General features: G+C 40.5%; 1 protein-coding gene across 6 annotated transcripts in view; it reads left to right on the top strand.

Moving 5' to 3' along the window:
* Positions 1–16,634, top strand: part of rps6ka1 (ribosomal protein S6 kinase a, polypeptide 1) — a 209,648-nt gene that overhangs the window by 179,135 nt on the left and 13,879 nt on the right. For 5 of the 6 annotated variants that reach the window (XM_072548211.1, XM_072548212.1, XM_072548213.1 and 2 more), the window contains 3 exons: positions 315–476; positions 3,114–3,190; positions 11,248–11,365. In XM_072548211.1, the coding sequence (XP_072404312.1) occupies positions 315–476; positions 3,114–3,190; positions 11,248–11,365 (357 nt within the window). Of the gene's footprint in view, positions 1–314; positions 477–3,113; positions 3,191–7,609; positions 7,811–11,247; positions 11,366–16,634 lie in introns of those variants that run through there. The other variant, XM_072548215.1, reaches the window with a different exon arrangement.

Below are 16,634 nucleotides of genomic sequence, written 5' to 3' on the forward strand. Positions count from 1 at the left end.
TAGTACATGAATTCTGGACTGCAGTGGCTTAATAAGGCAGATCATCATTCTGTCACGGGCAATTTGGGATGGGCAAGAACTGCTGATCTCCTTGGCAACACTTACATCTGTGAATGAATGCACAAAGTCTGGATGTGATACTCAGAAGATGACCAAAGGGAAAATAATCCTTACTCTTGGCACTGCCATCTTAGTTTGCTACATGAGAAAAATATTTAAGCAAAATCTTGAAAGATGATTTGATCTGTTGAAGAGCTCTACATATACTTTACCTGTTTAATAGTAACTATAATTAGATGTTTTTTTTCTTGCAGGTTGTTCACAGAGATCTGAAACCAAGCAACATCTTGTATGTAGATGAGTCAAGTAACCATGAGTCGATCCGAATCTGTGACTTTGGTTTTGCTAAACAGCTGAGGGCTGACAATGGACTCTTAATGACTCCCTGCTATACAGCCAACTTTGTTGCTCCAGAGGTGAGAAATGTTTTTAAGCATGATGAGAGTTTATTTTTCTCCTTTTAATGGCCACTTTCTCCTTTCCAGTCTGTCTCAAAGGTAGTGCTGAATTTTGGAGTTTCCTTCCCTCCAGTGCCTTACCATGTTGACCGTTCTTAGGATGAAGGAAAATGGTTGTTTGTTGGAGATGAATCATCTCAGCTCCAGGACATCACTGCAGGATTTCCTTGGCTCCAACCATCTTCATTGCTTGGCCAGTGATTTTCCTTCTACTATAAAGTTAGAAGTGAGATCTTTGTTGATGACTGTATACCATTCAGCACTGTTTGTGACTGCTCAGATACTAAAGCAGTCCATGTTGAATTTTAGCAAGACTTGTGCAATATCCAGGCTTGGACTGATAAGTGACAAGGAACATTTGTGCTACACAAGTGCTAGACAATGACCACCTTCAATGAGAGAAAATCTGACCATCACCCCTTGATATTCAAGGCATTACCATTGCTGAATTCCCTACTATCAACATGCTGGGAGCTTCCGTTGGCCAGGAACTGAACTGGATGAACTGGCTACAAGAGAAATCAGAGACCAGGAACTGTGTAACGAGTGATTCACTTCCTGACTTCCCAAAGCCTATTCACCATCTACAAGGCACAAGTTAGAACTATGATGGAATACTTCCCACTTGCCTGGACAAATGCAGCACCACATCCACAAACCTACGTTCTGCCCACCTGATGCATATGTATACCATTTACAAGATGCACTGCAGAAATTTGCCAAAGCTCCCTTAGACAGCACCTTCCAAAAATATAATCACTACCATCTAGAAGAATGAATGTGTATATGTGGGAATATCACTAGCTGCAAGCTTCCTTCCAAGCCGCTCACCATCCTCACTTGGAATTATATCGTTATTCCTTCACTGTCACTGGTTCAAAATTCTGCAACTCTCACTATAACAGCATTGTGGTTATACCTACTTCAAAAAAACTATATCAGTTCAAGATTCAGCTCACTATGCTTTTCTCAAGCCAATTGGGGATGGGAAATAAATGCTGGCCCAGCCAGTGAAGCCTATATCACTGACTAACAGTGAGAAATAACAGCTTTTTTAGATTTGAGTGCTGTTGCTGTGAACCCAAACTTTGTTGATGTTTAGTATGTGTAGAGACAGACAGCTACTTGAGTATACACTTACTTGGCACTGAATGATGATTAGTAGAAGGCACCTGGCTCACTTTCAACACATGGCACTGCATTCCTACAATGCTAATCCTAGGAACCTAAACCTAATTGTCACCCTGACTGAGATCAATCGACTCAGTATAAACCTGAGTTAAATTGGATGTTCTGAGCTTTATTGCTTTTATGAACTGTGTGTTTATCCACTTACCCAGCAAAGAAAACAGAACAATTTACAACCCCAATATGCAGGTCAAAGTGCAAGAAAAATCACAGATCTGAAACCATGATCAAAAATTACTGCCTTTTCCTGTGGAGAATTTGATGGACAGTAGGGCATTGAATAGGCAGCTGGGTAGCAATTTTAGTTACTTCTGCCTACCCACCTGTGCCTCATTAAGTCCATGGTAGGAAAGCTTTTGATATTTTCTAATCAGTGTGTTCAGACATGATATTACTCACCCTTGTAACAACTAGGACTTGTACACAAGCATCCTGACTCAGAGGTAGGTACACTACCACTGTGCCACAAGAATCCTTAGGAAAGCTTTTGAGTGGCTACCCTGTTGTGCTGATAATGGGGGAATATAAGTTGAAACTTAACACTCACTTGAGGATCTCCTGTCATCACCGCTGATATTCACGCAACAGCAAATGGATGTGTGGCTCTGGAAAGACTAAGGGCTTCTGGGCAACCTTCATTGAAAGGCATTCAGTGGTGATTAAGGATCCTAGCATCAAGAAGGGCATGCAAGGAGTTGGGATGTTGAGAAACACTTTTCTACCCTTGCTGCAGACCACTCCCCCGTCCCCCTCTTGCTTATGAACTGTATTTTCAGCTCTCAGGTCAGCAGATGAAACCCCCATCACTGATATTAAAATTCCACCATTTGTCTCTCCACAGCTGCTGTGTATTTCTGGTATTTTCTGTTTTTATTTTAGATTTCCAGTATTTTGCACGACTTTGCTTTTATGGTAACTTAAAGTTTTTAATTTTCTTTGGTTAAATGCATAATTGGATGTCTGTGTGCCAAATCAATCTCTTTTTATATAAATGTGCATTGATCTAAATTATTAACAATAACAGATTTTGATATTCACTGACAAAATGTATTAATTAATAAAGCAATGGCACCAGGAACAGCTGTTAAGACTTGACCTAAGACATGAAATTCAAACATGAAACAAGAAGTAAGAGTAAGACATCAAAGTTTGTTGAACTATCTGTATTTGGGCAGCCCCTGGTTTGGACACTTTACTTCAGAGTTGCTGATCCAGGCCAGAAAATGTAGAATAGGATTATTGTTGTGGAAAGTTAGATTTTATCCCATGATATGTTCTCTCAGGCTCATCACCTAAGTTTTGTGTATCTGTAATTGTTTGTAAGCGTTAAATCTCAAACATTATGTTTATTGGGAAATAATAGTATATCACAGTGAATAAAATGTAAGTGGAGGTGTTTGTGTCCAGGTTCTCAAACGTCAAGGATATGATGAAGGCTGTGATATATGGAGTCTGGGTGTTTTACTTTACACCATGTTGGCCGGGTGAGTGACCTTTTTTCTTTGTATGCTGCCAGTATTTTGCCAAGAGTTTACTTGATCCATTTGTAACTGTACACCCCCATCTCAAAAAAAAACTAAAGGCAGTCTCATAAAATGCAAGTTATAATATTAATGAACATTTGATTGTTCTTTGATTTCCAACATGTACACTCTCCATTGTTTCTGGGTCACCAGTCCGGCTCCTTAACCATCTGTTGCTATTACATAGGAACAGAAGTAAGCCATTCAGCCCTTCGAGCCATTCCTGTCCATCAATGAGTGGTGTACCTTCATAATCTTGCCTTTGGCCTAATCCCTTAAAACTTTTGCTTAACAAAACATGTCTATCTGAGATTTGAAATGAACAACTGATCCAACATCTGCCATTTGTGGGAGAGTTCCAAACATCTACCACCTGCCTGAACGTTCTGGCCCTAATTCTTAGATTGTGTCCTTCCCCCTAGTTCTAGAATCCCAATCAATGGAAGTAGTTTATCTTTATTTATCCTGTCGTTTTCCTGTCTTTTCCTATTACCATCTTAAAGACTCCATTCAGATCGCCTCTTAATCTTCTTTATTCTGGAGAAAATGGGCCTAATTTGTGTAATCTGTCCTCACAAATTAACCCTTGAAGTCCAGATATAATTCTTGCAAACCTACATTGTACTCCCTCCATGACCAATTTATCTTTCCTAAGGTGTGGTGCCCAGATCTGCTCACAGTACTCCAAATGACGTCTAATCAGGGTTTTGTATAACTGCAGCATAACTTCTGCATCCTTATACTCCAGTCCTGTAGCAATAAAGATAAGCATTCCGTTAGATTTCTTGATTATTTTTTGCATCTGTTGGTGACCTTTTGAAGATCTGTGCACCCTGAACTCTCAAGTCTCTTTGGATATCCACTGCATTTAACTTCATACCAGCTAGGAAGTACCTTAATCTGCCCATTTGGGACCAAAATGGACAAATTCACACTTGCTTACATTGAACTCTATCTGCCGCAGTTTTGCCCATTTGCTTAGTCTGTTGATTTCCCTTTGTAATTTTCTGCTATCATCTACACCAACTACAATACCGCCTAACTTTTGTGTCATCAGCAAATTTGGATATTTGACTTTCTATGCCATTATACAAGTCATTATAAACAATGTGAATAATTGGATAGATTAATACAGGATATCACTGCTTACATCTTGCCAATTTGAGTACCCACCCATCATCCCTTCTTCTGTCACTTACCACTCAACCAATTTCTTAGCCACGTCAGTAATTTTCCCTCAGTTCCATGGGCTTCTACCTTAGTTAACAGTCTCATCTGTGGGACTATATCAAATGTTTTGTGGAAGCCCATATAAACAACATCCATAGACATTCCCCTGTGCACTACTACAGTCACTTCTTCAAACATTTTGATGAGGTTTGTCAGGTATACCTACCTGTTATGAAACCATGCTGACTCTCCCTGGTTAACTGAAGCATTTCAATGCATTAAGTTATCCAGTATTTGATTGCAGGCTCCAACAATTTCACCTTGCTATGCTATTTTCCTCTGAACAGCTCTGATCCTTGTCACCTTATTCACTACTTCCAAATACTAAGTGAAAGCCATTTCTTTCTTAAACAACTGCCATATATGTTTGCCTGATGTCCATTTTCCCAAATTACATAAATTAATGCATCAGATATTCAACCCTGCTACCACCAAAAGACAGTTTGTGAGCATTGTGTACCACCTCCAAAATGTACTGCAGCAATTTTTCAAGGCTGTTTTGACAACCGTCTTCCAGACCTGTGACCTCAACCACCTAGAAATACAAGAGTTGAAGATCCACAAGAACACCAGGACCTGCAGGCTCCCTCCCCACTTGCACACCATCATAACTTCAGAATTATATTGCTGTACTTCCAGTATAACCAGGGCAAAATCACCCTAATAGCACTTTGAATGTGCCTTCACCACTAGGCTGTAGCGGTTCAAGAAACTGGCTTACCACCACCTTCTGTGACAACTAAGAATTATAACAAATAATGCCTATATCCCATGAACGACTAAAGACAATGCTGTGAAGCTTCCATCTGCCAGTGGAAATTTTGAAAATTATGTTCTGTATTTGATCCTCTTATCAAACTCTTAAACTTAATATTTATATCTGTTATTTGCTTTTAGTTTTCCCTTGTACAGATTTTCTCTAGTCATGCTACCATTTCCCAATATGTGAATTTTACTCCAACATCTTTTGTACAACATATCAAGGTATCAATGGTGGTTGAACTAATCACTTTAAAGACTTCTTTTACTGATGTGCAACAACTATATAGATGAGTGTTTTGATAATTATGCTCCATGTGCATATTCGCTGCATAGATTTTATTTCAGCAGAAATGACTCTTAAGTGATAGTCATTACCATCATATATCATGTTAGTTGGGCTCTTGTGGCACATTGGTAGTGTTCCCACCTCTGAGCCAGGAGATCTACATGCTCCAGCAGTGTGTTATAACATCTCTGAACAGGTTAATTCGAAAATGTACCACATGTTAATTGCTTCTGTGCTTCAGACAACAGTGAAGAACCACAGGACAAATTTATGGGTATGTCAGGAATTCATTCTTCTAATCATTAAAAGCTGTTTTCAAGTACCTGAGTATACAAAGTGTTTATGCATCACACAAATAAAAACCCACAAGTTAGTTTGACAGGTAAGAAATGAAATGACAAAATGCTTCTCGCAAAGCACTGAGGTAAAGTGGTTTAAAGGTACACCAAGAAGCTGGAAAAGGAGGAATCTTGTCAATATAACCATGTTTTGGAATGAAATATTGCTAGACAATTCTGTTTTGTCCTCCCATCTCTGCAAGTTGATTTTAAAGGTTTATTTATTGGATGCCTTGAGTTGTTTTTCCTATTATTTATGTTGTAAATCATGGTAAGTTCTTCTAAGTTTTGCAAGTCCATGGATCGGCACTGCTCAAGTTACTTTCAGGATTATTTTTCTTTAAAGTTTTCAAGTTTAATTCAGCTGGTATGATTTGATTGCATTTTTGGTTTATTAGAGCCTTGCTTATTCTGTGACTACATAGCCTAAGTCTCAGGGGATCTTATGACACAGAAAGTCTGGGTTCATGTTCCATCTGCTCCAACGTGTGCCATAACACATCTGAAAAGACTTATAATAAAATATCTATCCCAACTCTTATCAAGTCTGATACATACCTCAAAACAGATAATCATCCTGTTAATTTATTTTTGTGAGGTCTTGCTGAACACAAACTATCTGCCTCTTATGCCTGTGTAAGTAATTTTTGTGAAGCATTTAGAGGTGATTAAGATATAAATTTTTAACATGAACAAAACCTCACCCTCAGCATTTTAGGTACACTAATTACAGACACATTGCAATCTGTGATTTGTTTTATTATTGTGTTTAAATTTTATTCAACCACTTCCACAAACTATTGTTGGCAGCCTATCAATCTACTAAACTTAATCTGCACAAATATTCTCATCTTTTATTCTTTGAGAAACTAATTTGAGGCTATATGTTAAAATTCCCTGCAACCTTGCTGGTGGCACATTATATTTCCCCCTCTTGGGAGAAGACTTCTACAGTTTCCTGCCTCATTGACCTGCTTTGGTGCTATAAACTCCATGTAGTTGAAAAAAAAGTGCAAATCATACAATCCTCGTGCCAGTGCACCAGATTTGTGTTAATGAAGGAAATGTCATATAACAGAATAACAGATAGTGATCTTTCTAGTGAGTGTAATGAGGTCAGCCAGGTGGATCTCATAGCATATGAGTTTCCTGATTGGACCAGATTAATAGACCCAATCTGGACAGTCTGAGAGCAAGCTCTGAGGGAGCTGAACTAGTGTCAAGGACTTTCCATGTGTAAACAAAGAGGGTGCTTGTTGGCAAGATACAGCTTCTATTATTTCTGTTGTTATTTCAATCTTATTGAATGACGATACCCTGACAAGCCAAGCCTACTCCTGGTCCCTGTTTCCTATGTCCTTATTTCTATGTTTATAATAAATAGATGCTGCAAACGGTGGCTATTATCCTTTAATGTTGTACTTTACCATTTAGATTTTTAGAAATTAAGTCTGGGTGACTTTAGCTTTACAGTTTCCAATAATCTTTACCACTGAAGGGTTTTCTTGCCTACTCCTACTTTGGTTGTAGATTATTGATTAGAAATTGATTGTCATGAAATCAGCATTTCCTTATTACACCATGTGAATGGTAGAAAAATCAGCTGAGCTTTTGTCTATCTTTACCCAACAAATCCTATAGTTCTATTTCCATTTGTTTGTGGTCTGGTATCTGATTATCCTTATCACTAAATGATATATATAGTCAACAGTGTGCATTAATCGCTGCAAATGGTGATGCTGAACAATGTTTTGTTCTGTGCAGGAGAACTCCAACATATACAAGAGTGATGATACAGTTATGGAGTTCAAGATTAAAATGTGTCATGCTTCGCAAGAAATTTGTAAAATAAAATAAAATCTACATTAAAATATAATTTCAATTCGGTGCCATGATTTCTCCAAATGCTTACGTACAAATTGCAGTTTGGTACCTTTGAGCAAAATTAGCTCCCACATTTCTGGTGTTGAATTATCTTGCTATCTCTCTGCAGCATTATTGAATTTCTGTTTACATATCAGTTTAATTCAATTAATGATGCTGTACTATCTAAGTAGAAGCATGTGCTTCAAAATGTGCTGTACTATTTGGCATTTTTTTCAACTCACTGTTTAACATGTTTTTTTGGAAAATAGTATGATTTGAGATATAATTCTTCAGATGAGGCATGAAGCTGCGGCCCTCTGATTATTGAGGTACGCATTGAGGGTCTTACTGCACTACTCAGATACTGATGAGATTTTCTGGTCGCTTGGTAAATATCGCACATTCAGATATAGCACAAAACAGATTCTTTCATGATTAAAATCATTACTGTTAGATCTTGGTAAAAACAAATTGCCTGCCTCTTTTGCCCACATAAGTGTAATTTGAGCAAATTGTTGCAGATGATTAAAATGTAAATTTTTTTGAAAATCATTTCAGTTTTCAAAGGCACCTGATGATGGCTCTGTTTCTTTCAGGCATGTAATTTAATAGCTGTAAAATGTGTTGTGCATCTGCAGATTCATGTGTGGGTGTATTAACAAGGCAGATAAATACCTAAATTGTGGAACCAACATTTGTATTTTAATCTACTTTTGGTAAAAGCTGCTATTTAAATTACTCTGAATTTCCAACCCCACTAATAACTATATGACAAAAGTAGATGGAAAACTATTATATCTTTCAGCTGGAATATTAAGAGGTGCTTTCATTAAGGAGATGTTTCAATGTTTTCTGTGAATTGTTATTCATGGTTGGTTATGAGATAATGACTGGAGGTAGTTTAACTAGACTTACTAGCTGATAGCATACAAAGTCTAAGTTAAAGAAGAATAACAAAATACAATTATCTCATTCTTGAGGCAATGGTTTGCCGTTATAGATTTTAATTAAAGCCACAGCCCTATTCACATCAATAAATATCATCCTAGCCAAAGAAACACTGATCACCTACGAGATGAAGAGCTTATGCCCAAAATGTCAATTCTCCTACTTACTCCTCAGCTGCTGCCTGATGAAGCACTGGTGGTGTAGCCCGCTTTCTATTTATGTGTTTGGATTTCCTTGGGTTTGTGATGTCATTTCCTATGGTGATGTCATTTCCTGTTCTTTTTCTCAGGGGTGTTAAGTGGAATCCAAGTCAATGTATTCGTTGATAGAGTTCTGGTTAGAATGCTCATACGTGTCTCTGTTTGGCTTGTCCTAGGATGGATGTGTTGTCCCATTGAAGTGATGTCCTTTCTCATCCATATGTAAGGATACTAGTGAGAGTGGGTCATGTCTTTCTGTGGCTAGTTGATGTTCATGTATCCTGGTGGCTCGTTTTCTACCTGTTTGTTCAATGTAGACAAAGGCTAAATAAAGACGCATGGAATTCCTAGAGGTCTGGCATTCAAACTGGAATTCCACTAACAAACATTTCAATTTGGATCCCATTTTCCAACCTCTCAGAAAAAGAATAGGAAGTGATATCACCCACCGCAACAGACTAAGACACATAAGCAGCAAGCAGAACAGAACACCAGTGCTCCACCAGAGGCTTACTGATTATGTTACCTACCATGGTGATGAAACATCTGAGAAGAAATCTACCAGCTCAGCGAGGAAACGGACATCCTAATTAAATTTACTACAAACCGACCGACTCCCACAGCTACTTCGATTATACCTCCTCCCACCCTGCCCCCTCTAAAAACACCATCCCATATTCCCAATTCCTTCGCCTCCGCCGCATCTGCTCCCAGGAGGACCAATTCCACTACCGAACAACCCAAATGGCCTCCTTCTTCAAAGACTGCAATTTCCCCACCGATGTGGTCGACGATGCTCTCCACCGCATCCCCTCCACTTCCCGCACCTCCGCCCTTGAACCCTGCCCCTCCAATCGCCACTGGTCCTCACCTTCCACCCCACCAACCTCCGGACACATCGTATCATCCTCCGTCATTTCTGCCACCTCCAAACAGACCCCACCACCAGGGATATATTTCCCTCCCCATCCCTATCAGTGTTCCGCAGAGACCACTCCCTCCGCAACTCCCTCCCCTGGTCCACACCCCCCACCAACCCAACCTCCACTCCCAGCACCTTCCCCTGCAACCGCAAGAAGTACAAAACTTGCGTCCACACCTCCCCCCTCACCTCCCTCCAAGGCCCCAATGGATCCTTCCATATCCGTCGCAAATTCACCTGCACCTCCACACACATCATTTACGTATCCGTTGCACGCGATGTGGTCTCCTCTACATTGGGGAGACAGGCCGCCTACTTGCGGAACATTTCAGGGAACACCTCTGGGACACCCATACCAACCAACCCAACCACCCCGTGGCTGAACACTTTAACTCCCCTTCCCACTCCGCCAAGGACATGCAGGTCCTTGGTCTCCTCCATCGCCAGACTCTGACCACACGACGCCTGGAGGAAGAGCGCCTCATCTTCCTCCTAGGAACCCTCCAACCACACGGGATGAATGTAGATTTCTTCAGCTTCCTCATTTGCCCTCCCCCCACCTTATCTCAGTCCCAAACCCCAGATTCAGCACCGCCCTCTTGATCTCAATCTTCTTCCTGACCTCTCCGCCCCCACCCCTTCTTCGGCCTATCACCCTCACACTCACCTCCTTCCACCTATCGTATTCCCAGCGCCCCTCCCCCAAATTCCATCCCCCTTACCTTTATCTCAGCCGGCTTGGCACACCAGCCTCATTCCTGAAGAAGGGCTTATGCCCGAAACGCCGATTCTCCTGTTTTTCGGATACTGCCTGGCCTGCTGTGTTTTTCCAGCACCACATTTTTCAATCCTAATTAAAGTCACTGTTTAACATAATTAAAAACAGAAGTTGCTGGAAAAGCTCAGTAGGTCTGGCAGCATCTGTGAAGAGAAATTAGAGTTAATGTTTCGGGTCTGGTGGCCCTTCCACAGAACAGTTCTGGGGAAGGGCCACCGGACATGAAACGTTAACTCTGATTTCTCTTCATAGATATTGCCAGACCCGCTGAGCCTCTCCAGCAGCTTCTGTTTTTGTTTCTGATTTACAGCATTAGCAGTTTTTTTCAGTTTTCACCATTTAATATAATTGACTTATATTTTTAACAGATGATAAGAATAAAAAGCTGTCTCCTAACTAGAATGCAGTTCTATTCAATTTATTCACACTGGTTTTATGTTCCAGTTTTGAATAGAGGTGGATAAACTGAAAGCACACCAAATATTTTGACCTTATGTGCTTGAAATTACGATCCTGAATTTTGGAGTAAGTTACTAATAATGTTTCCCTCTCAAGTCAATATTTAGGGCTTTTAGGAAACTGCCAGGATTAACTGTGGCTGACTGTTCTTTCATACAAAGTGAACATACAAAGTGCAATACCCGACTATTAATAGAATTTATCTTTCTTTTTGGCTATCTTGGATCAGATATACCCCTTTTGCTAATGGTCCCGATGACACGCCAAGTGAGATTCTGGCTAGGATTGGGAGCGGACACTATACTCTCCAGGGTGGAAACTGGGACAAGGCCTCTTCTGCTGCAAAGGTCAGTTTGAAAGGTTAATCTATTCAAAAAAGCTGCCAAATGTTCTGATCTTCAGTATTGTTGAGAAGTTGAGGTGCAGGTTTCTCAGCTATCTGGATCTTCAGCTGGGAATGGCAGGGTGGAGAAGGAAATCTGACAATGGAAGAGAAATGCAATTTGAAGATGAATCACACTGCAATGACATTTAGTGTTAGTGTGTTGATAATTTGATGTTATGATTCAAATCCTATCACACTCCTCTGACCCTGTGGATAGATGTCAACCCTTTCCTTAGGATAAAGGACTGCAACAAATTACCAAATTTTACAATTATATTTAAATATAAACAATAGAATAATTATTATGGGAACAGTTTGCTCTGTGACCATGCTCAGTACCTAAATCTGATCCAGAAAAATCTATCCTTACTGAGAGCTGATGCACAGTCCTGTCTTGAAATAATTTGAGGGAATTTCTAGTGGGCATAAAACTGCTAAATGTTAATTGTGAATTAGCAGGAAATGGAGAGACCAAAAAAGGTGAATGTGAGAAATAGAGCCCAGAAATAGATGCATCTGGTGTTGAGGACATTTACTTATACAGCTTCCAACGACTACTTTTTTGGGGGCAGAGGCATCTTGCCTGTGGTGCTTGCAGTGAATGATGAACTTCATTCTTAATGTTCGAGCCACTTTTAAATTAGTATCTCAAAACAGAACTTGCTATTCTCCTAAGAGATGGTTGTTTTCTTAGTTGCATGTTGGATCCTCTGGGGCACCATGATCAAACAGTTGGTCGTGTGAAAGCACCAGAACCCATGTCATAAGTTATCGTTTCATTTTTACATTCTACCTTCTCCTTCTGATCACATTTACAACTGGAAAATTAGTTGCAACCCCAGTGGACAATATTATTGCATGCCCAGTTGCAATGATCTGTGTGAGTGGGATTGGAGATCTTGCTTTTCCAATTGGTTTGATGAAGAGGTCCGGCTTCTGCTATGTCCCCCTGAAATTACCAGTGGGTAATCAAGAACAGAAGTACATGTCTAACAAATCTAGCGCTAAGCACAAATGCAAGATGGTAGCTTTGACCTTGTAAATAAGCATTAGTTAGGTGTTTTACAGCATGGTAGAGTTTCATTGTAGAATTCTTCTGTTAAAAAATAATAATTAAATTATCTCCTGCAACTGCTGTTACTCCTGCTCCTGGACTTTAACCTTATTGGTTCCCAAGACCTATCCTCCTCTTCCTATTTTTTTTTAATTCATTCATGTGTTTGAGCCAGGTATGATTCCATCCACAGAGTTTTACCCCTGATTCCCAACAACTCCAGTGTTGCGAGTGTTTCTCATGCGGTCTTCAAAAACAGCCTTGATCTCAAGGGCAGTCATTCTCTTACTGCACCTCTAGAATTCATCTTTTTTTACCCTTCTTTGAATTAAGGCTGGAGTGAGGTTGGAACTGAGTTACCCTGGCAGAGCCCAAAGGGAACATTAGTGAGCAAGGTATTGCTAAACAATTGCTGCTTAATAGCATTATTGACGATACTTTCTATAGCTTTACTGATAATGTAGAGTCGACTGATAGGGCTGTAATTGGCTAGGTTGGAGTTGATTAGCTACAACCCTGGCATCTACAAGGTGTATACTGTACAGAAAAGCAGACAAGAACAGGTTGGCTACGACTGTGGCAAATTCTTGAGCATACATCTTCAATCCGATTACCAGACTGTTGTCATGGCTACTGCAAATCAATTCACTGAAAACTGACATCTCTGGAGACTACTGAACAAGGTCGAGATGGATCATCTCACTCAGTACTTCTTGCGGAAGATTGTTGCAAATGCTTCAGGCTTACCTTTTGAACTGATAATGGCATTATGGACATTGAGGAAGGTTATCAGAAATTGCAGCAGGACCTTGACTAGCTAGGGAAGTGTTGAGAAATGGCAAATGGAACTTAATATAGATAAGTGTGAGGGCTTGCATTGTGGAAAGTCAAATCAAGGAAGGAATTTCATGGTGAATGGTAGGGCTTTAAGCAGTGTACTGGAACAGAGAGGTCTTGGAGTGCACTTTCTCTGAAAGTGGAGTCACAGGTAGGCAGGGCAGTGAAGAAGGCTTTTGACACACTGGCCTTCATCAGTCAGGGTATTGAGTAGAGAAGTTGGGAAATTATGTAGCAGTTATGCAGGATGTTGGCGAGGCCGCACTTGGAGTATTGTGTTCAGTTTTGGTCGCCTTGTTATAGAAAGGATGTTATTAAATTGGAAAGAGTGCAGAAAATAATTTACAAGAATGTTGCCTGGACTCAAAGGTATGTGTTATAGGGAGACGTTGGACAAGCTAGGACCTTTTTCTTCAGAGTGTAGGAGATTGGGTCTGGCGGGTCTTATAGAGGTATATAAGATTATGAGAGGCATGGATAGAGTAAATGCACTCAGTCTTTTTCCAGGGTTGGGGAATCGAGGACTAGAAGGCATCAGTTTAAGGTAAGAGGGAAAAGAATAAAAGAGAACCTGAGGGGCAACTTTTTTATACAGAGGGTGGAATGCGTATGGAATGAGCTGCCAGTAGAAGTGGTTATACATGTATTTGGAAAGGCAAGGACTGATTTGGGATAGTCAACATGGCTTTGTGCATGGGAAATCATGTCTCACAAACTTGATTGAGTTTTTTTGAAGAAGTAACAAAGGAGATTGACGAGGGCAGAGCAGTAGATGTGATCTATATGGACTTCAGTAAGGCATTTGACAAGGTTCCCATAGGAGACTGGTTAGCAAGGTTAGATCTCATGGAATACAGGGAGAACTAGCCATTTGGATACAGAACTGGCTCAAAGGTAGAAGACAGAGGATGGTGGTGGAGGGTTGTTTTTCAGACTGGAGGCCTGTGACCAGTGGAGTGCCACAAGGATCGGTGCTGGGACCTCTACTTTTTGTCATTTACATAAATGATTTGGATGCAAGCATAAGAGGTACAGTTAGTAAGTTTGCAAATGACACCAAAATTGGAGGTGTAGTGGACAGCGAAGAGGTTTACCTCAGATTACAACAGGATCTGGACCAGATGGGCCAATGGGCTGAGAAGTGGCAGATGGAGTTTAACTCAGATAAATGCGAGGTGCTGCATTTTGGGAAAGCAAACCTTAGCAGGACTTATACATGCAATTCTGGTCTCCTTCCTATTTACAAGGATGTTGCCGGGGTTGGAGGATCTGAGCTACAGGGAGAGGCTGAATAGGCTAGGGCCGTTTTCCCTGGAGCGTCGGAGGCTGAGGGGAGACCTTATAGAAATTTACAAAATTGAGGGGCATGGATAAGATAAATAGACAAAGTCTTTTCCCTGGTGTCAGGGAGTCCAGAACTAGAGGGCATATGTTTAGGGTGAGAGGGGAAAGATATAAAAGAGACCTAAGGGGAACGTTTTCACGCAGAGGGTGGTACGTGTATAGAATGAGCTGCCAGAGGATGTGGTGGAGGCTGTTACAATTGCAACATTTAAGAGGCATTTGGATGGGTATATGAATAGGAAGGGTTTGGAGGGATATGGGCCGGGTGCTGGCAGGTGGGACTAGATTGGGTTGGGATATCTAGTCGGCATGGACAGGTTGGATCGAAGGGTCTGTTTCCATACTATACATCTCTATGACTCTATGGTTGAAGCGGATACATTAACAATATTTAAAAGGCACTTGGACAAATACATGGAAAGGATTGAAAGGCTCTAAGCCATATGCAGGAAAATGGGGTTATCATGGACAGATATTTTGGTTAGCATGGACCAGTTTGGGCCACAGGACCTGTCTCTGTGCTGTAGGGCTGTATGACTCTATGATGTTTTTGAACTGAATGATGGGGATGTGTGACCATCCTCCTTTAACAAGGTTATGTTGTTCTTTTTTTATCAGAGTGGTCAGAAAGTTACAGGTTCCAGGCTATCTAGTTTTGACGGGTTTTAGGCCCATTTGATTCTAGCTAACAGATACTACCTCAGACAAAGGGCTTTCAAGTTTAAAACAAAACTTGTACAATGAAAGGAGAGTGGCCAGTTCTCCCAGCTCACCTTTTCTATGGGTTTGGTTTGGCTTGGTTTTAGCAATCTGGCTGTTCAGAGCAAGCAGTCCGTCAGTTTTGAGATTGCTGGTCAAAAAAACAGCTACATGGGGAAAGGTGTTCCATGCTGAATCTCTCTGCCATGTCTCCCTCTCTCTCTCCTGTAAGACCCTGTGTTTGATTTTATATTTATTTGCCAAAGGGTCTTTATAGGGATTGTTGCAGGAATTTGGAACAACATTATTAAGTTGGGATTGTCTGTTGTGTTTTTGGATAGGTTAAGTTATTCTATATTCTGTTCTCTTTTGGCGTTTCATTTGGTAATCTTTCAAATAAGTTCTGTTTTGTTTAAAACTAAGTGGTTGGGTCAGCTGTTGGGTTACTCCTAGAATATGCCCTATACACCCGCTTAAAAAAACTAGCAACGTTATGGTCCAGGCTACTTTCTTCAAATGTTTTGAGGGGGGTTTGGCTTGGTCCATGACAGATGTTAGTAGAGCCTCCTCCCGAAGTGAATTGTTTAATTGTTCACTACCATTCTTGAAAGGATGTGGTAGGATTGCCGAGCTGAAATAATCTGTTTGTTGTGGAATTGTTTATCTCTATCACTTGTTATGCTATTTGACATACAAATAGTGCTGTCTTGTAGCTTCACTGGGTCGGCACCTAATTTTTCAGTACATCTGGTACTGCCTCCTGGCATGCACTCCTGCACTCTTCATTGAACCAGATTTGGACCCATAGTTTGATGTTCATGGTAAGATGGGTGCTCTGAGGTTGCCCATTGTGTCAAAATACAAATCCACTGCTGCTGATGGCATACATAATTCATGGATATGCAGTCTTGAGTTGCTAGAATTGGTCGAAGTCTATCTCAGTTAGCATGTTGATAGTGCTACTCAACCCAATGGAGGGTATTCTTGGTGTGAAGATAGGACTTTGTTTCCATATGAAAAAGGAACAAGACTAGGCCTGCAAGCCTATCGAATACTCAGTGAAATCATGACTGATCTGATTTTAACCTTAACTCTACAACCCTTTCGTTCTCTGATAATCTTTCATCCTCTCTGTAATCAAGAATCTATCTACCTCTGCCTTGATAATACCTAAAGATCTACACCAACTGTCTTTTGAGGAAGGGAATTCCAAAGAATCTTACCTCTCAGAGAAAAAATGCTTCCTCGTCTCTGTTTTAAATGGGCACCCCCTAATTTTTAAATTGTGACCCCTTGT

Source organism: Chiloscyllium punctatum, chromosome 27 (assembly GCF_047496795.1).
Source record: "Chiloscyllium punctatum isolate Juve2018m chromosome 27, sChiPun1.3, whole genome shotgun sequence".
NCBI classification, from domain to species: domain Eukaryota; kingdom Metazoa; phylum Chordata; class Chondrichthyes; order Orectolobiformes; family Hemiscylliidae; genus Chiloscyllium; species Chiloscyllium punctatum.